At 34.7% G+C, this 21150-nt stretch overlaps 2 protein-coding genes across 8 annotated transcripts; one reads left to right on the top strand and one right to left on the bottom strand.

Moving 5' to 3' along the window:
• The first annotated feature begins 692 nt into the window (after positions 1-692).
• Positions 693-4834, top strand: LOC111506659 (protein N-lysine methyltransferase METTL21D). Of its 2 annotated transcripts, XR_012465906.1 has the most exons (4): positions 693-1093; positions 1547-1736; positions 1791-2367; positions 2703-4834. XR_012465906.1 is itself a non-coding variant. In XM_023161792.2 (3 exons), exons 1-3 carry the CDS (start codon positions 864-866, stop codon positions 2010-2012), a joined length of 642 nt encoding a protein of 213 aa, XP_023017560.2. In that variant the 5' UTR covers positions 693-863; the 3' UTR covers positions 2013-4834. The 2 variants fall into 2 exon arrangements, 1 of the variants encoding a protein (XP_023017560.2); XM_023161792.2 differs by having other exon boundaries at positions 1791-4834.
• Positions 2884-21032, bottom strand: Tace (ADAM 17-like protease Tace). 6 transcript variants are annotated; one of them, XM_023161762.2, is made up of 10 exons: positions 20810-21031; positions 20511-20750; positions 19224-19693; positions 18969-19163; positions 16143-16281; positions 12672-12907; positions 9670-9872; positions 9374-9612; positions 7554-7669; positions 2884-5234 (listed from the first exon to the last, which is right to left on the bottom strand). In XM_023161762.2, exons 1-10 carry the CDS (start codon positions 20874-20876, stop codon positions 4905-4907), a joined length of 2235 nt encoding a protein of 744 aa, XP_023017530.1. In that variant the 5' UTR covers positions 20877-21031; the 3' UTR covers positions 2884-4904. The 6 variants fall into 6 exon arrangements, 5 of the variants coding, with proteins under 5 accessions (XP_023017530.1, XP_023017522.1, XP_074033481.1 ...); XM_023161754.2 differs by lacking the exon at positions 16143-16281 and adding an exon at positions 18514-18661 and having other exon boundaries at positions 20810-21029; XM_023161772.2 differs by lacking the exons at positions 7554-7669; positions 16143-16281 and adding an exon at positions 18514-18661 and having other exon boundaries at positions 5036-5234; positions 20810-21030.
• Between the last annotated feature and the right edge of the window lie 118 nt (positions 21033-21150).

Genomic DNA, 21150 nt, shown 5'->3' on the forward strand with positions numbered 1-21150 from the left:
TTTTTCCACGCACCGCAACTAGAGCGCTATCTTCCGAGCGTTTCGCTAACCAAGTTGACGTCATAAGTTAAGAACTAAACAGTTTTGGGATAGGTAGTAGGATTACTAATGTATTTCGAAATTTAAAATTCGTGTGGGCATAACGCCCCTAAAATGGTGGGGGATAGCTCTTCGGAATAATAATAAAAATGAACTAGTTCTACCTTTCATTAATTGAAAAACGATTGACACTGTTAAAATGTGAAATAAAATTCTGAAATGGGTGGAAACTCACGATGAAAAAGTCCTAACTGTAACTGTACCTACCTTCTAAAATTCACCTGCGGGTGATAACAGTTATCACCCGAAGACGATTGTGAATACTAACAATCGAAACGTCGTGACATAACTTGGTTTGGAATCTTTCAATTTTAAATTTTCATTTCTTGTTGATAATATTTTTTAATTTTTCAATTTTCAGCGTGTATATTATTTCAATTTTTTTTATATTTTCAGTGTTTCAGTATTTTTGTTCAATAAAATTGGTATTTTTCAGTTAATCCTTTTAATTTTTTTACATATTCTTTCAGGGATTTCAAATCGATTTATATCAAATTAGACAATGGAAGTCCGAACTGATGAAATAAATTTACGGCTACCTTGTGACTAGATCGGGTCCTGTAAACTGCTTACCATTTACCACCAACATATAAACATTCCAAGGTCTGTATTTATCTGTGTCGATAATAATTGAGGCATCTCTGCCACATGTTACCATGACGTCATAAGCACGATCGATGTAATCGATCACTGCAATCTCTAGACACGTGCTGACAATATCAAGACTGACTGTATTTTCCAATCAAGTCAAGTTTATCAATGAAATGGAGGACAGTTATATCCGAGAGCTGGAAATCGAGTCGATATCGAAAGTTTTACGGTTCTATCAAAAACTAGAAGGCGATGTCAGCTGCGTCGTGTGGGACGCGGCTATTGTTTTGGCGAAATATTTGGAAACGCTTTGCCAGATCAATACCAAATTTTTGGTAAACAAAAATGTGATTGAACTGGGCGCAGGAGTCGGATGTGTGGGAATTACGGCGGCCTGTTTGGGGTATGTAGGAATAAAAGGTAAATAGTAAATATACTCAGTTGAATAACAAGTGAAGAAACGATTGTACATATCAGCGTCCTCTATTAACCCCAGTTTGAAGTATTCTGCACTATGCATTATTCGAAAGTTCCATTGCCGCAAGGTGTCGCTAGCGCCAACACAAAATCAGAGTAAAAACTAAGGAAAACAATGAAATAGGTTAGATATGTACTCATAATATACAGGGTGTTCCCTAAAGTCTTGTGAATATTCAAGGGCCAAATCAACGGTAATTTGAATATTCAAATCACTGTTGAAGAAGCTACTGTGTTAGCGAAACATGTGATATATTTCTCAAATAAAGTTTGTAGAGATCAAATCGTAGTGTAGTTTATGAAAAAATAGGTAATAAGTTTGTCAATATATTATTATGGATTTTCCAAGTTCATAAAATAACATTTGCTATTATTTTAGAGCCAATGTCCTGCTAACAGACCTTCCTGTTGCTATCCCACTCATGTCTAAAAATGTAGAAACGAATAAGGTAGCATGGCAACAATCCCAAGGAAATGTGGAAACTATGACTTTGATCTGGGGCGAGGAAGCAGATATCAAATGTTCTCCTGATATTATATTACTGACGGACTGTATCTATTACAAAGAGGTGAGAATACAAATTCATGGGAATTCAACTATTCCACTGGATATTTATTTTCAGTCCATCGATTCATTGATCATAACCTTGAAAGAACTAGCAATGGATGACACAACAATTTTTTTAACGCAGGAGTTGAGAGATACAGAGAAACAGAAAAATTGCTGGGAATATTTTGTGAACCATATCAAAGATTATTTCGAGTTTCACCTCATACCAAGAGAAGAACAAAACCCTGAATTCAACAGTGCAGATATAGTCTTAATCAAGCTAGTTAAGATATAGCTTGCAAAGTGTATTATATTGTTAAAAATGTAATGGAACAAAGAATTTCAATTCCATTAAATTTTTCAGGAGAATATAACTTATATGATTCAATCCTGATAAGGGTTTGACTTTATCCACAATCCACACTCTGGAAATCAGCTAAAAACTAAGAAAAAAAACAGCTCAAGATGAAAACACCCAAATCTGTTTTATGGAGTCCTTAAATGTTTTTGATCAATCAATGAAGAAAGGAAAACAAACGAATTTTCCTATTGGAAAGTTTTTGATACTAAATTTATGTACTAGAGTTCAACATTATATTTAGGTCCTGTGTCACAAATACACTTTGATTATGTAATATCATTGCTCCTATGTAAGTAATCGTATCATATTCGAATTATTGCTCAAATAATATTATTCTTATATATATATATATATATATATATATATATATATATATATATATATATATATATATATATATATATATATATATATATATATATATATATATATATATATGACTTTGATCCGGGGGAGGAAGCAAATATCAAATGTTGATAATGCTAGATTTTTATAGGTTCACAAAAGTAATTCAAAGAAATCGAGGTGAACATTCATGAATTAGCATACAAAACTTTACATATTTTTTTTGTCAGTGTCATCAAAATTTACATCTAATCAAATTACTATATCATCGTGTTGTAGAATGCGCAACACTGTACCGTCACATGAAGAATGATATTAATTAACGGAAACCAACATTATTTTGGAAATTCTTCAAATACAAATGAAATCGAGGAAGCCATATTAGTTGACAGATCTGCAAGAAAATCCTGCACGCACAAGTTGCACATCATTGTACTGGCATCTCAAAATAAAGATAATATTTTCTTACTGACAATATTTTATTCAAATATATATTCAACAGATTGGGCAATATAAATGTATACTACTAGTAGAATATCAGTTTCTAGTTAAGAACATTTGGAGAAACTCGCTACTTTACAAAAGATGGATCAAGTATCTAGATATAACTATTCAACTAAAGGAAAACTAGAGTTGTCACCTAAGTATAACGTTAACTGTAAAAATAAATTAGGTAACAGAATATATATATATTATTAAAACGAATGATCTAATGTCTGGACATTATAAAAATTATTCAGGTACATTTAAACTTAAGAACAAAACTTGGTGAGAATAAACCTTCCTTACTATGAATAAATTATTAAGAGCACCAAAGTAAAGTATGTCACAGAAATGTAAGAATACAGACCAGTACTATAAGCTCAAATGAGCCAAAATAAAATGTGTTACTGTTACTTCATAATATGATGCACACAAAAATAGTTTTTTCCAACCCAAAGAAATTTTATAATTTTTAAAAATGTAGGAGAGATATGAGGAAAATGAAACTAAAAATGAATTTTTCAATAAAATAAATCGGTTCATCGTGAAAAATTGAAGTTATCCGGCTCGAAGGACCAAATACCCAATGATTAAGCAAACCATTATAAAGGTCCTCTCGACAAATAACTTGCTAAAAATCAATAGTCTTCACTTGCGTTTTTGCGGCATGAACATAGTATTAGATCTACAAATGTTCTTAGGTTTGATTTATGATTTATACAAAATGTATATAATTAGAAATAAAAAATAAAAAGGATTTGTATATTCAAAATAATATCGAAAAAGTCACTAATAAAATAACTATCAGAAAATAGAGGATTCTACCCGAAAAAAAAACTGTCTTAGTTGACGTTATTAAGAAAACTAATGAATTTAAACACATTTGTAAAACGTCTTCCTCTTGGCATTCCATATATCGCACAGTGGAAAAATTCAAATGATGCAATTCAAATTAACCGCTTGATATTCATATTAGGAATAACTATTTGTGAAGAATTATTTATATGGAAAGAAAGGTTTTAGCTGTATACCTCTCCATCGAAATTGGTGAAGAGCTTAGGCAAGTTGAGAATATACCAGGTTCTGCTTCTTGAAATATACACAGAGCGTTCAAGTTGAGAAACTGCTAGTATGAACAAATCGTTGGAATGGTTCAAGAGCTATCTTTTTAAGCGAAACATGTTAGTTAGGATTCATTAGTATTACTCAGAAAGTGGTGTCGTGGAAGCAGGTGTATCACAAGGTTTCATCCTAGGACCCTCCCTTTTTTTGAATTTATGTTAATGATATCCTAGATCCAGTCATCAGTATCCTCTGAGAAACCAGTTATTAACTCTTGCACACTATAAATAGATCACATTTACAATGGAGTTCTCTATTTATATAGGTACAGGATTATTTAGGATATAAATCATTTACCAGATGAAATGAAACAACTTTCATTGAACAAATTCAAATATGATCTGAAAAATATTATTGCATTTTTATGAAATTTTCCCTATTTTAATAATGAAACTCAACACCCCGGTTGACTTTATTCTCTTTGGGCAAGCCTTGAGCGATTGATATGTATATAAATCATATATTTAATATTATCCTGTTATTATAGCATTCATGTATCAAGATGTAAATGAAATCTAATCACATTTTTTCTGAACACATTCAAGGAATTGTATTGAGTCCATGAAACTATTCATTATGGCAAAGTGTTGCTGAGCATTAAAAAAAATGTTTCTCTAGTGATAAACATTTCTATGGATTTTGGTGTTGTCACTTAGTAAAATTAAAATTTGTAGCCACCATTTTTCAAAAACTATTTTTGAGAATGTAATACTAGTTTAGTATGATTTTCCATGAAAGACCTTTTGCAGAGAAACATCTAAAAAAATGCTAACTACATGTTATTGGAGTAAAATCTTTTGACTGACTGATTACTTGAAATGATTCAAAAACTATGATTCTACTGATCTGAAATACTAGAGAGTCTTATATTACTGTTCATTCTGGAATGATAGACTGACTAGTAGATACTTGAGGGACGTTTCTCTGTTTGGGCACCCTCAAGTGAATCACCCGTCTGATATTGTCGGAACTGTGTATCAGTTCTGATTTGTTTCTCCACTCTAGTCTCTCCTGCTCTTCTCGTCTTCTTTTTCTGTCGAAGAAACTAATCACGCAGCTTGCGGGTATCCAAATAAGAGCCGTTACAAGAACTACCGACCCGACTATATTGTCGCGCAAGAAAAGTAGTACTTTATTGATGTTGATATCTTCAATGATGTCCCAGAACCGTTCTACGACATCTTGGACTGTCTTCTCGCAATGTCCCTGAAACCGAATTCTTCTGTAGGTACTGTTTGAAAAGTAATATCACACGTGAAATGTTTAAATTGAATGACAATGTATAATATTTCTTCAACTACATATGAATCAAATATTGAATTCATCGTTTTCAGTAATCTCTCTGGAACATGATGTTGAAAAGCAAAACACAACATATTTCAAAATTGTGATGAAGCATATGCAACTTAATTTTGAAATTTTTATTTTATAATTGACATTTTGACAGAGCTACTTTTTTTCTTCATATACAATTTCTATAATCTCTAATAAAAATTTAAAAAACCAAATGATGTATCAAATGAACGTTAATAAAGGACTGTAATGTGTGGTAAAAGGCTATGTGGTAAAAGATGCTCTAGTGGTTTTTACAGCATATGATGAGTGATTTTTTTGCTGGTATCTTTTTGGTAACACTGTTTTTGACAGATCAGTGATACAAGACACGCGTGAATCGTGTCTTGTATCACTGTCAAACTTGTTCAGTTTGGTCTATAATTTAACCATGAATCGACTTACGAATGAACAACGCTTGCAAATTATTGAATTTTATTATCAACAATGATTCTCGGTAAAGTGCATCGTGCACTTCTTCTAATTTAAGGGCAGTTTCGTCAGCCTACTGAGGGAGCTATTCGGAAGCTTGTGACTGAATTTCCAACCCAGTTTACATTATTGGACATTAAACCACCAACACGTATACGTAGAGTGAGGACCGAAGAAAATATTGCGGCTGTATCCGCCAGTGTTCGTGATGACCGTGAAATGTCGATTCGCCGCCGTTCGCAGCAACAGGATTTGGGTGTAAAACCTTATAAGATACAGCTGGTGCAAGAATTGAAGCCACACGACCTCCCACAACGCCTAACATTTGGTGAATGGGCCCTGGCAAAGTTGGAGGAAGATCCACATTTTTATCGAAAAATTGTGTTCAGCGACGAGGCTCATTTCTTGTTGAATGGATACGTTAACAAGCAAAATTGCCGCATCTGGAGCCACAGCATTGCAAGAGCTACCGATGCATTCCGAAAAAGTCACTTGTTGGTGTGGATTATGGGTTGGTGGCATCATTGGGCCGTACTTCTTCAAAGACGACAATAGCCAGAACGTTACTGTGAATGGCGAGCGCTACCGTGCGATGATTGGCGACTTTTTGTTGCCCAAAATAGAAGAATTGGACATGCCTGACATGTGGTTTCAACAAAACGGTGCCACATGCCACACGGCACGCGAAACAATGGCCCATGAGAGCCGCCTAGATCATGTGATTTAACGCCTTTGGATTATTCCAGGTGGGGTTATGTTAAGGCTCATGTCTACAGGGATAAACCAGCAACGACTGACGCTCTGGAAGCTAATATTGAAGCATTTATACGTGAAATACCGGTCGATATGTTAGAGAGAGTGTGCCAAAATTGGACCTTGCTCATGGGCCGTCTGAAGCGGAGCCGCGGACAACATTTGCATGAAATCATCTTCAAACATTAAATTATATTGATCGTTCTATCGATTCCGATAAAGATTTCGTAATTTTTTTCAAATTGTTTGTGTTGTTTTGAAAATGAAATCCTATACCTCTTAAAAAATCACCCGTTGCTACATTGGTCAGGGTTTGGGTCTGCTTTTATTCCATAGATAATGTTTTAACTGACATGATTCGTATACTTGTCACTTTTGATTAAAATTATCCATGTGTTTTATAGTCTTGGATAATAGTCATGAGTTCTGAGTAGCAATTTGATTCTCTTCAAATGTGATAACTTGTCCTTAGCAATACCACGGATATACCGAATCTCTTGTAGCTTTGGATTCGTCTGCATTGGAACCACAAAATAAGTGTCTTCTTGGGCATAACAAGAAATCAGTATTAGCGGAAAATGCACCTAGAGAATGCTCTACAGAACTCATAACTAATTGTTATTCATTTAGGGGGGCATTTAGGCATTTAGGGGGTGATAGAAAATCACAGGCAATTTTGACCGAACGAAAAGAGAATTAACATCAATGAAATCTGAGTACCTGTACTAAACCAATAGCAACGAAGCCAAACTCACCAACGATAGAATAAAATAAGAGATTTGAACCCTGAACAACTTGGTATGCCCTGTGATCACAACTAAGCCAAAGCGTCCGTTGGCTCATCACCTTTGATGATGTTAACCGCAATTGTAGATGAAACGTCAGGTATAAAAACCTGGAGACCACGACCGACAAATCCGAAGAATAACTTTGACACAATAAGGCGTGGGTTCAAATTAATTGAAATCTTTCAAATGTACAATAATACACAGATTTGTCAAAACTTACATTATTACAAAATCCTTGTATGCAAGGGGTTCCATCTGCCAATATGTCTGCAGAATCCACTGGTGAGCAAGTTTCGTTGATATTTGACCTGCAGCATCTCTTACAGGCATTTTCAACTGAAATAAAGCAAGTCAGTAACAGGACAATCTAATATCTGACAATCTGAATACGGATCAAAAGCAAACTGTAGTTTTAATCGATGTAGAACTAAGAACAGGAGACACGATTTGGCATCATAAAACTTTTACAAATGAAAAATGACATTATCTGAATCAGCACTGTAATGCCTAGCAAAAGCAAAACTCTTTTTATTAAAATGATTTACATGTCTTTATTTCATGAGTACCTCTACCTTGAGGGTAGAGTAGCAAAGTGACCTCTACTTCTGACAAGCGCGCCCTCACGGCCCCGCCTATAGGAGGCGGGGGCGTGATGTTAGCGGGTTGACGCTCATCCAGAAACATTGACTTCATTAAAAACGATTGGGTAATGTGCCTCCTGCGCCAAGGCTTATGCACATCATTACATGGTTTTGATATTCAGGTCATTCAAATGATAACATAGCTGTCGATGTGTTGTTTGGCTAGATACTCCTGGGAAAAGTTCATGAAAAAACCAGGACAGAATGTCTATAGAAAGTTTTCTATGCCAGTTTTTTCATGAACTTACAAACGGTCATTTACATGTCGCTCATGGAAAATATCGAGGGCTTCATAAATCAACCCACCGTGACGACGAGGTTGATCATGATGAACTCTAACTGCCGTGATACGAAGCATCTTATTCTGCATTGTATCGAGTCTCCGTAACGAAGTCCTCTTGAGGCTGCAGATCACAGGACAAGTGTACAACATAGCTGGCCTGATAATTTTATATGAAGAGCTCAGTTTGAAATTTCGTGCAATGAGAGGGTAGTTGCGTTCAATCTCCGCTCCCGCTCTCTGAATTGCCAGACTCAAGTGCTCATGAAAATTCAAACGATTGTCCAGGATTACCTAGCAAAAGCTATTTATTCTAGTATTTCCGTTTCCGAGAATAGGAAGATTCATTTTAATTCAGAACTTTAAACGGCAATCTCCCGCACCTCGTGAAAGTTAATAACCTCAGCCATAAAATTTGTTTATAAAAACCAGTCAGAGAAATACTCACCTATTTGAGACCGACAAAAGAGCAAACCAAAATATATCAGCCTTCAAACCTTGTATCTAAAAAACCGCTAGCTACGCGGTTGAATTAGCTCGCGTGGGCCCGTTTTGATGAGGACGGCATAAAACCAGCGACCATCTCAACTAATGCGGGGCCGAAGGCTAATTAGGGTTTGGCAAATCGAGATCAACTCAGAGGAAAATTAACCATTGATCGGGGTTGGTTACAAAAAACTTATGATAAAGTACCTGTGATTGCTTTGGGAGTTTTTTGGGACAGTGTTTGCGTGGTTTTTCGCTTGAAGCTGTGGTCTCTCGAGAATCGGTCACGGACGGTCTTTGGAGATAGTCTTCCCGGGTTGTGCCATATTATTATAGTGGTGACAAATAGATAAGAAAAGGCTGGATTGTTACAATGGTGACAACTGGCTAAATCATAATTTAAACATATGTCGTCTCATTACAAGTGGTGACTAGCTATAAAGTCGTATATATTACACTGGTGACCAAAGGTAAAGACGGATTCACTACAGCACCCTTTCACCGCTACATACAACATCGCATATCACTCGTCAAGGGGTACCCATATGTCTGTTACGTAACTAATATTACTGGGTACCCCATTTCCAAAAAGTTTATAATATAAAAAGCCCTACTACAATCTTCAATACCTACTTATATCGCACATACAACTCTGCATGCCCTGCGTTTCACAAAACGGAATGCATTTTCCACTTCTACATTTTCCTCTTTCTTGACAATCTGTCCCGTCAGCCATAGGAGGACTTTTGGGGCAATCAGCTTGCTGCCCAGTGCAACGAGATTCTTGTTCGCATGTGGCGTACTGGGCCTCCCTACATTTGACACCGTTTCGCATATATTGGCAATTCTGACAACACGGTGAGTTTTTATCGCTAGAAGATATCCATTTTCAATGATTTTCACAACGGACAAAGTTTTTCGTAGCTTACCTGCACATAGCTTTGGATCTCAACTTGCAGTCCTTGTCGCAACATGCATCGTTATCTTCAGTTCCCAAAAGACCTGCATCACAATCTTCGTCTCCTTCAACTCTCAGGTTGCCGCAGAAACTCTCTTCTGGTTCTGAGAAACATCTTCCAGACTTTGCCTGAAGGACTTTTCTAATTGATCTCAGGCTACACGGTGAAAATCTCTGGAAGTACAAGTTGTATCATGTATATTATAATCTTTGAAAAACTTTACATATTCTGGTTAAACATATTTTCTAATTATTATAACAGTTCATTGAGTTTATATATTTTATATATTTTTTCCTTAAACCTAGCTTAGATTACCGTTAAATACATATGTGTGTACTTGTTATTTATTTAATAAACAATAGGCATTCCCGTAAAGTTAAATGAATAAATAAATTGTTGGAATAAGTATGAATACTGTATAGAAGAGAAACAGGAGATACACTGTATGTCGATGACACCACCATAATCTAGCATAGTTCGGATTTAGAATCCTTGAATAGATTAATTCATAATGATGTCAACGTAATTAGAAAATAGTGTAATTCAAAGTTTTCTTTCAATGTCTCAAAGACCATGTTGTCCCTTTTAGAGGACAGAGGAGATGCGTCTATTGAGAACAAACGTAATACAAAATTCCTGGGGTTCAGTGACGGCTCGTGCATTGGAGAACAGGGGAGGCTTAAGTCATATAGACTGTATACACACAGAAAAGCCCGTCATAGGCGCGAAAATTTTTATGTTGTTGTACGCTTTGCTTAATACTAAAGTAAGGGCATGGGCATGACAATGCGTAAAAAGTGCATGAGGAGCTATGGACTTTATTTTGGTTTGTAAACCATTTAAATGGCCGGCCATGACCGCAGCCCCATCATAGGTTTACGCAATTAACTTTTGCCTAAAATTATAGGTGTCACACGTACGAATTAAAAAATTAAACAAATCGTCAGCTGTGCGCCCAGATGAAACATCATGAAAACCCATGAAACATTCTACCACATCACCATCTTTGACATATCTAAAAAACGATTGAAAGTTGTGATGTACAGGTAATATCGCAAAAAAAGAAACACTTTCAATCTCCTTGCTTATATTTTCCTTAATAATGTATGCCACACTGTCTATAATAAGCTCATTTTGGATGGTTTTTGAGGTGCCCGAAAGAACGCTACCGTTTAAAAAAATGCCAAATTGTGAATCATATTTGCCCCATAACACGAGGTGAATTTTTTAAATCGGAGTATCCTATTAAAGACCACGTTTGGTATTCGGTTTGTACGGAAAATAAAACACAGGGCCAACAAAAAAGTTTTTCTCGTTTAATGGAGCCGGTTAACCAGTCGCATTTATCGTACCAACTAATATTAAATCCACGATTTTGTCGATTATCTGACGATTTAATTGAAATCAAATATGGTTGAGGCCTTCCCAGAGTTTTAATAATGTAAAATTTATTATCATAAGATAAAGACTTAAAATTATTTGTCAGAAACCAATTGACTATATCGTCAGATTTTTTAATTTCGTCCAACTTATCCATAATAAATGAAAAAAAAACTTACCGATAAGTGAAAACCTGAAAACACCTTGAAATTGAAAGAAAACACTTCCAAAACACATTAAAAATATTACCAAAAAGCACTGCTATAATATAATACTGCCTGTTTTATACACAAATAACAAATATTATCAAGAAACACTAAAACGATTTACCGGAATATTTTTTAGTCCCGGTCCGTCACGGTATCCCGTCCGAATAATTAAATAAAAAACAAACACATTCGTACACTAACGGAGACCAACTGGAGGCTAGCCTCCTCTGACGCTATAATTTCTACAACTAAAATTACAAATTTCGGGTTGATAGTTTATTCGTTATTCGTTCATGGGCGGTGCGTTTGAGTTTTGTTGATGCAGGATACAGTGTGGTACGTACTACGTAGTGAGTGATAGTGTTTTTTCGGGCATATTATGTATTTATATTAAAAATTAATGGTAAAGTAATGATACCCTAGCATTTTTAGAAAAAAATAATCATAATTATTTGTCAATATCTTTTAATTTATTGCGATGAATAGCCTCGAATTTTATGGGGAGGCTAAGCCTCCCTTGCCTCCTCTGACGAGCCGCCGCTGCTGGGGTTTCACAGTAATAGCAAACTGAATTTCGATAATCACATTGAAGCTCTCAAAATCAAACTAGCATCTGGATGTTTTGCAGTTCGTTTTATATCCAATGAACTCGGAGTGTCTAGCGCAAAATGGTTCATCATTCATTACCCGAATCTCACCCGCGTTATGGCATTGCCTTCTGGGGTGTTAGTAACAACCACATGCAGGTCATTCTAATCCAACTAAAACGGGCAATACGGTACATTATTTATTAAGTAAAGATTTCTGATAGTAGGAGCACCGTATCTATACGGTGGTTGGAGTATTATTCATACTGGAAACTGTCCAACGTCAAATCTTGTCAAAGACTCTTATACACAATGGTTGTAAAATATATAATAATCTACTACTGGAGATAAGGAAAATTTAAAAAATCAACAATATTTAAAAAAAGGATAAAAACCTTTACTAGGAGAGAAACCATACTACTGAGTTGCTGACTTTTTCAAGGATGGACTAATTTATGTTTTATTGTTTTATTATTTATGTTTATATTTTAAATTATTCACGTTTATCTTCTGACTGATATGTGTTTTGTTTTGTATCTATTTTTATCTACTGACATAAGATACGCTTTATCAATAAGAATTTTTGATCTACAGACAATACAGAATATTTATCTCTCCCAAAGTACTTTCCCGTCTATTATCACGCTGGACATTGAATTATATCCGACCTAAATGAGGTATCTTGCATAAATGTCGGTCAGACATAATTTAATGTCCAGCGTGGTATTAGCCGAGGAAAAGCTATTTTTCCATCTCAACTACGACATTATTGGCCATATTGGAAATACTCTCTTACCTTATTATTAACGTCATAACCGCTGACACTATAAGTATACATGAGGTACGAACCACCTTGACTTGCGCTCGGCGAACATTCTGGAATATCTGGATCATGCTCGGATCCCCAATTGTGGCCAAACTCGTGAGCAGTTACCAAATCTGCCTCTCTTGTGATGACTCTTTGGCCGTAATGGTTGCGACTCGAGCTCAAGCCAGAGTTCAGATACAGGGTGTATCCGTTTTTGAAATATTCTGAAAATTTTGCACGAGGACGTGAGAGAAATGTTTCGTTTCAAATGAGAGAATGTTAAAAAAATATGGATAAGTTGTATATGAAACTCGATTTTAGCATGCTTTAAAAGTTACCAGATATTTTTCAATTTAATTCCAGTTAGTAATAATAATAGTAGTAGTAAGAAGAAGAAATTGCTTGCAGTAACGGTTCAAAAAGCTAGAAAACACAGGATCATTTCAATTGAAAATAATAAATAACGTACAATTTTGACAATGAATAGAAACAAAACTGTTCGGTATTTTTTTTATTCTTGTGTGATTGGGATAGAAATGTAACTAATTTCTCTACCGGTTTACACAGTGCATTTCTTCAATGCCCCCCCCCTTTTATTTTTTGAACGGGTCAACCCAAAAAATTTAAATTTGGGATAATGAAATTAATGTATGAATACTTTATTTTGGAGTGAAATTGACAGATGAAACTTTCAAGATGGCGACTGGGCGCCATTTGGGGAAGAAAATTTAATGGAAAGGGGGGGTCTTGTGACACATCATTTTGAAGCTCCTGACGAATACTTCACAACCATAGAATATGAAGTCAATATCTTCACCTACTACAAAATGGCGGAACATTTAATAGTTTCCTGAAGACAAACCCATTATAATAATAACAATAATAATTATATTTTATTCCTTTGAAATGATCATTTAACAATGATATAGGAAACGTCAATTAAAAAAAACTTGTAGATGTGTAACATAGAGAATACAGTACATGGATTACAATTATTTGGAAGTTTACTCAAAATACTCATTGATAGAATAAAAACATTCCTCTAAAAGGTATTCTTTAACTTTCTGTTTGAAAGTAGACATTAATGGGATACTCTTTATATTTGAGTTAGTTTCAAACTCAGACTCCTTCTTTTTTACAAAAAGTAGACAATTATAAATGTATATAGATGGTAATGTTGAAATTTTTCTTCCCTAAAAATGGGTCTACAGGAATCTGTGTGTCGAAGACCATACAACATACGTATTATCCTTTTTTGAGAGATGAATGCTCGACTGATGTTAATCCCTTCTCCCCACAAAAGCACATTGTAAGATAGTACTGAATAAACCATTGCATAGTAAATGTTCAACAAATGCTTTTCATTCATAACCTTTTTAAGTTGTACCAATGCATAAAAACTGGTGTTGATTCTCTTGCAAACATAATTTATGTGAACTTGCCAACTCAACCCAGAATCTATATGAAGTCCTAAAAATTTTGTGGTTTCCGACGGATAGATAATGACATTATTTATATCAACCTGTATAGGGTCTAAGTGTCTTCGGTTGAAGAATTGAACTAACACCGTTTTGTCGGCATTGACTATAAGTTTATTTGTGTGACACCATTTCGTAAATTTACGACTTATTGTGTTCAGTTTTGACTGTAGTTCAACAGGAACTGAGACTGCAGTATCATCGGCAAAAAGTGATATTGATTTTGTACCTAAATGTTGAGGTGAATCATTGATATAAATCAGAAAAATTTGTGGTCCCAAAACTGAGCCCTGTGGAACTCCAATGTCTACGTTGAATGTAACAGAGTTCGTATCATCCCATGTCACATATAATTTCCTGAACTTCATATATGATATTACCCATGCAAGAAATGTCCCTCTAATACCTATTGCATATAATTTATTTTTAAGTAAATCAAAATCTATGGAGTCGAATGCCTTGGATAAGTCAAACAAAAGCGCAGCTACAAATTTACCTTTGTCAATACCGTTATAAATATGCTCCAGAAAAGTTGCAGCCGCTCCTTCCGTTGACTTACCGGGGCAGTATCCATGTTGATAGCTACTGATTATATTGTGTTTCAACAAAAAAAGAAATAATTTGTTACAGACACTTTTTTCAATTACCTTAGCCAATATCGATGTTTCTAGAAATATTAATTTTGATCTGCCATATGGCAATTCCAACAACCCGATAAGGTTTGTTATTTTTTGTTTATAAAAACGTCAAAAAATGTCAGTACGACAATGAACATCATTGTTCAATTAGAATATTCTCATTTAGTTTTCGGTTTTACTACTAGAAAGGTACCACGTCAACAATCTCTAAAATGGTCAATTCTCGTTCATTGGAAGAAAAAATTTAAGCGATTTTTATTTACTGTGCGACGCGTAACTTTCACGAAACCAAAAGGATTTTCAATGAACGTTTTCCGAATCGTCCTATCTGTAGAAAATATTTGAGGTAACTTGTATCCAAATTTACAACTACCGATAGTATACGTAACAAAAAGTCCCCAGGTCATCCGTCCATTCCAGAAGAACAGCAAACGCAAATAATTGGTGAGATGGTAGTAAATCCTGAACAGTCTACTTATTCCCTCGCAAATGTTTGTGAGGTGTCTCCTTCTACTGTGTGGAGACTTTTGTATCATCCATACAAAATGGCGCTCAGTCGCCATCTTGAAAGTTTCATCTGTCAATTTTACTTCAAAACAAAGTATTCATGTACTTATTTTGTACTATTTGGAACCTTTGGTGTAGTAATGACTAGTACTGGAGTTTTTTCCCAACACCAAATCGATATTTTCAACACCTCGACACGTGTTTCGATCACCAAGTGATCATCTTCAAAGACGAAGATTAAAACTGTCCTTCCAATTTGAAGATGATCACTTGGTGATCGAAACACGTGTCGAGGTGTTAAAAATAACGATATGGTGTTGGGAAAAAACTACAGTAATATTTATAAAGTATTCATGCATTAATTTCATTATCCCAAATTTCAATTTTTTGAGTGCATTGAAGAAATGCACTGTATTTATATCTATCACAAACAATGAAAATTAAATTTTATATATTTTCGAATTCAGATGCCTCCCACAGTCTCGAATTCAATGAAAATAATTATATTTCTACCTTCGTTGATATTTTTCATATTGACACATATGTTTATTTATGGTTAAGTGGAAGTATATTTTCTGTAGTGATAATACAACAAAAAACTAATTTTGACCTTTATATCCTATACACTTGTGATACTTCAAACTTATTGTATATTTTCTAACGAGGAAATAATAAAGGCGATTGTCATGATCACTTTTATTTGAAATTCAGGGGAAACCTCTGAAGGACTTAGTTTAATTGACTGAAATCATTTGAATTGTTATCATTTTGAAATGAAATGAACCATCCTGTGAGTAGCAAGCTGAAGCAGAGACGACATAAGCTTGTATAAATACCTGGGGTGCATATACCCCCTACAGAATTGCGCCTCGGCGAACCGACATAGGCGAGCCCCAGAATGCCCCCTTCAAACTTGAGATCGGTGAACAGGTGGGCTAAGCAGAAGTCTTTGTGAGTATACTCCCTGCTGAAGACCTGATCACCAATGTTAATAAATAGAGTAGACAACAAATGTTAGTATAGTTCATCTAGAGGATACCCTGGGAAATTTGTAGTTGTATTAAGAACAAATTAACAAGTGAGAACGGAAAATGTGTATCGATAACCCAGTTACTTTATACTAAAAGAAAGATAGAGTCCTAAAAAATGTTACTGAAGATTTGCAAATATCACGAAAAAATATTTCTCAACAGTTCACAAAGCTAGATGTACAGCTACAAAAGTCTTCAACAAATGACTATGAGGTAATTATATTTGTTCATAAAAGTTTCCATATAAAATTTACTTGGAACTAAATATTTTTGCAATATGAGAATGAAAAACCTTGGACCCCACACTACTTTCTTTTCAGCACCATCTTTAAGGTAGAATTGAATGTGTGTCACATGATGCCCCAGTAGGCCTAACAGATGATTTTTTCTTCTTGAATATCTTTATTTTCATCAACGATCATCTCGGTTGAAAATCGTCATCGGTGAACTCAGATATCTGGGAGCGGATTATCGGAGAGTGTAGTGAAAATAATGGCAAGTGTAATGAAAATTTGCAACGCTTTTACCGCTTCCTCGTCTTTAGAACTCATAAGCGAGCAGCGGTGAGATGATACTTGAATTAATCGATATACAAGCGAGCAGATTATTGGAAAGTGTAGTGAAAATAATGGAAAGTATAGTGAAAATAATGGAAAATGTAATGAACATGATAGAAAGTATAGTGAACATATTGGAAAATGTAGTGAACATAATGGAAAGTGTAGTGAACATAATGGAAAGTGTAGTGAACATAATGGAAAGTGTAGTGAACATAATGAAGAGTGTAGCGAACATAATGGAAAGTGTAGTGAACATAATGAAGAGTGTAGTGAACATAATGGAAAGTGTAGTGAACATAATGGAAAGTGTAGTGAACATAATGGAAAGTGTAGTGAACATAATGGAAAGTGTAGTGATCAAAATAGAAAATGTAGTGAACATAATGGAAAGTTTAGTGAATATAATGGAAAGTTTAGTGAATATAATGGAAAGTTTAGTGAATATAATGGAAAGTGTAGTGAAAATTTGTAAGCTTCCTCATCATTAGATATCATATTCAGTCACAACTGAACCATGCACAATGGTGCTACCTTTTTTGCGATTACAGTTCATCTACCACAGAAAGAATCAAAGTGGTTATTGGTTCTAACGAGTTTTTGTTTGAAGTCCAACTGCATTGCTATAGATCTAAATTTTTTCAGGACCATGTTTGGACCTCATAATATGCCCTGAATATTTGAACAAGGGCCATTTTTCGTGCAGGCATTTTCATCGACTTTTTTTGATAGTTTTCATCTCCTACAATGTGAAAAAAATATAAAAATTGTAATGGAGAACTTTATACAGGTGTAGAGAGGGTGGACTTTTCATGAAAAACATTTGGAATTTACACAGATCACGATATGGAGCTGTTACTAGTTAACAATCTTTCTTTTAGTTGAAGGTTTCATACATGCAGTTGAGTCGCGATTGAATTATTAGAGTCCCAGGCACTTCGCTTGGGTTGGATCTTTCGTGCACTGATGTCAGGTAATTTACTCAAATAATATCAGCATGGTCCTACTGTTGAATAAACGAGGAACATCTCATTCATTCTCCTACCTAACCTCTGTAAGGTATCTTGCAGAAATGTCTATCAGATATAATTCAATATCTAGCATGATATTAACCGGGGAAGTAGTCGTTACCAGAACCTACGGTGTAGGTAGTCGGGAGAAATATTTTGAGATTTTATTTAGAAATATTTATTTGCTAGTAAACTATTCAATTCTGAAATCAATTCGAATAGATTGAAGTAAGTCCTACTGCTTTACAAACGAGAGTAAACTTGGTTAAATATCTGTTGAATTTGATGCAATGTCCATCGTGAAATTAGCTTCGGAAGTATTTGTTTTGTAATGTCCCAATTTTTTTTCAAAATATTTTTCCTTGTTGATATTTGCAACAAAATTGATATTCGTGAACGTTGATCTTCACTAACTTCTGTACGCACAATAAAGATAGTAACAGTGGAAAAGGAAAAACTTCGGCTAGTATTTTTTAGTTATTATGTGTAGAGATATATTTGGAGTTGAATGAAAATTGACCAAGACAATAACAAATTTTCCAGGGTTTCATATAAAGCATACACCTCCACCAGAGAAAACAACAAAATATGCAAAAAAAAAATAATGACCCTTGCTGCAAATTCCTCCTCTGGTATTCAGTCGAGGTGATGCAATATAGGCCAAGCCTAACACTACGGAATTGAGATTTTTAAAAGTCTGGTGGGTGAACAAGTGTGCCAAACAAAAATTGCCATGATCCGTCGATCTGGAAAATGCCTGAAAAACTAAAGAAAATAAGCAGATGCTTGTTAGGTTGATAGTGATATACTAGACATTCTAATTAGTAAGGTCGAGAAGCGTCTTCAGGGTTTTTCAACAAGTTCAAAAATTCCAAACATACTTCACACAAAGAATATCTTAACAAAAACCCCAAAATGTGAAAGAATCTTGAAATTAAAGGGTTGCATTTTACCAAAAGACATGCTAAATGTGAATAAATGCAAACTGATTATGAAATTGGCAATAAAACATTCCATAGATTTGAAGAAATAAACCTTCTAGAAAGAAAGTGACAAAATCTCACCTCCAGGAGATTCCTAACATCCCATTTTTCTCTAATCATGTTATAGTGAGCTTCGCCAGATTTGATTCTGGTAGGATCACTGTGGACAACAATTTTTTTAATCACGAATCCCATGCCCTTGAAGCCATCAACTTCTTGTCTATCCTGCCAGCTGGTGTCATTGTATATTTTGTGAACACGGTCAATAAGACTTATCTAAAAAAAGTAAACGTGTGTATCTACATGAGAAGCAATGTTGAAAATAAAATTCTCTACCAAGTAATTTATCGTTGTTTTAGTGTTACTGCCTCCCATTTCCTGAAAAAATCTGTAGTCTGCAACTAACAGTAAAGGACACCTAGTTTTAGTGGGGGTGGATTCATACGGGTCTATTTGCCTTTTCTCCCTGTGATGCCCAGTCTTCCATTTAATACTTTCATCTTCTTCGATTGCTTCATCATCGTCATCAAGTTCTAACTCTCTCCCCTCTTTTACATAGTCACAGATTTTGGATCTCGGTTGCCCAGACGATTCCTTTGGACTGTCCCAGCTGAATTTTACATCTGACTGTTTGTAAGTGATCATTGTTCTATTATCGTGATTTGGTAAATGCCTCCAGGATGGCTCAATGTGGTAAGTTTCATCTGATAAGTGGATACTACCAGTCATAACCCCATCTTCCATGTGCAAGCTGACGTGGGAATCGGTTTCACCAAATACTCTACCATTATAAAAATCGTCATGATCTAAAAATGATTACTGTTGATTTAAATATGCACAATGCATACTTGAATGTATTCCGTTTCAAAATGATTCGATCTCATGATCTGATTTACTAGCTGTTAGAGAAGATTATAAATATTCATGAGATAAGTCCAGAATTGTATCATTACAATAGCAACGGCATTTGTGATCCAACATCAAACACCGCTGTTTCAACCTCCTACAGGTATCATCAGTGGTGCTAGGCTGAATCACGATTGTCCTTAGAGAACAAGTTTGTGAAACAAATATACACTGATCTGATTATCATTGATTTTGTATTGGCAATTAGAAAATTCTACTTGTTAAAATCAAATATCCAAGTTCTATGTTAGATAGTGTCAGTAAAAACGTCTTATCAAAATACATATCTTAAACTACATTTTTTTCACAAGAATTTAAAATCATCTTTCTGTAAATGCAAAAGTGCATTAAAAACCTGCAGCTATATTAATTTTCAAGATTATCATTAACACTATCTTACTTTGAGAAACTTATTTAAACAACTTCATTTCAACACTGCTTACTTGAACATAATTTTTTTTTACAAATCACATTTTTCTTTTGTACAATTACAACATACATGTTCCAAATAACATGATTTGAATAACAAAAATTTGTTATGTTCCAGTGATCAATGTCAAAAAAAATATCTAGACATTCAATATATAGTCACTACACCAGACAATGACAATTTTATACAAACGTGATAAAGACTACAATAAACTGCCACAAAATAAGTGAATACTACAACCACTAATTACGCACTCCTGCATCCATTCATTCACTTTTGGTTGTTACCTATGTGCACCGTAGTTTCCTTGCCGTTCTCGTCTACAGAATAAGCTTTGAAATTTGAATGGAGTATGTCTTTCTTGGGAGAGATGATAAGCCTGAAATCTCTGCCATGCGTATTCAAATTCACTTCTTTAATGTGATTAAATGGGTGGCTACTCTCCTTTAATCCTCGTTTGACTATTTTGTGAGTAACATCATCAGCATGGATAGTTTGAAAATATTTCAAATTTTCGTGAATTGAAGCTGAAAATCATTCCAAGACTGGTATTATAATTCACTTAAGAAATGAACAGAAGTAGTACCTTTGGCTAAAATGATGAAAAAACTGTAAAATAAATGTGAATATAGATATAATTGCTGTAACTCCATTATCTATTTATGCGACTTAATTTATTAGTCATCTCTGACTATTTTCTTCTTAAGAAATAGGGAAGATACACACAAAGATTATTCTCCACATCCCCACATAAAAATCAGCTGACTTGGTTTATTACTCGTTTATTATAATTATTATTTTTGTTTTACAAATTTTGGCAGTGTCTGTGCATACGTATCCGGACCAGATCATCCGACTCGGTAAAATAGAAAAATATTGTCTAGAGACAAACATCCGTCTTGATAAAGAATAATCAAAAGGAATAGT

This window comes from Leptinotarsa decemlineata, unplaced genomic scaffold (genome assembly GCF_025532065.1).
Source record: "Leptinotarsa decemlineata unplaced genomic scaffold, Ldec_3_MD MMD2_tig00002974_RagTag_RagTag, whole genome shotgun sequence".
NCBI lineage: Eukaryota > Metazoa > Arthropoda > Insecta > Coleoptera > Chrysomelidae > Leptinotarsa > Leptinotarsa decemlineata.

Excerpts from the sequence above, each read along its gene's own strand:
- LOC111506659 (XM_023161792.2), top strand. The coding sequence starts at position 864 with ATGGAGGACAGTTATATCCGAGAGCTGGAAATCGAGTCGATATCGAAA. Across the intron at positions 1,094-1,546 it reads ATTACGGCGGCCTGTTTGGG|AGCCAATGTCCTGCTAACAG; the intron begins GTATGTAGGAAT and ends CTATTATTTTAG. Across the intron at positions 1,737-1,790 it reads ACTGTATCTATTACAAAGAG|TCCATCGATTCATTGATCAT; the intron begins GTGAGAATACAA and ends ATTTATTTTCAG.
- Tace (XM_023161754.2), bottom strand. The coding sequence starts at position 20,876 with ATGGAGTTACAGCAATTATATCTATATTCACATTTATTTTACAGTTTT. Across the intron at positions 19,164-19,223 it reads AAACAACGATAAATTACTTG|ATAAGTCTTATTGACCGTGT; the intron begins GTAGAGAATTTT and ends TACTTTTTTTAG. Across the intron at positions 12,908-18,513 it reads AGGAGGAATTTGCAGCAAGG|AATATTTCAAAAACGGATAC; the intron begins GTCATTATTTTT and ends CAAAATTTTCAG.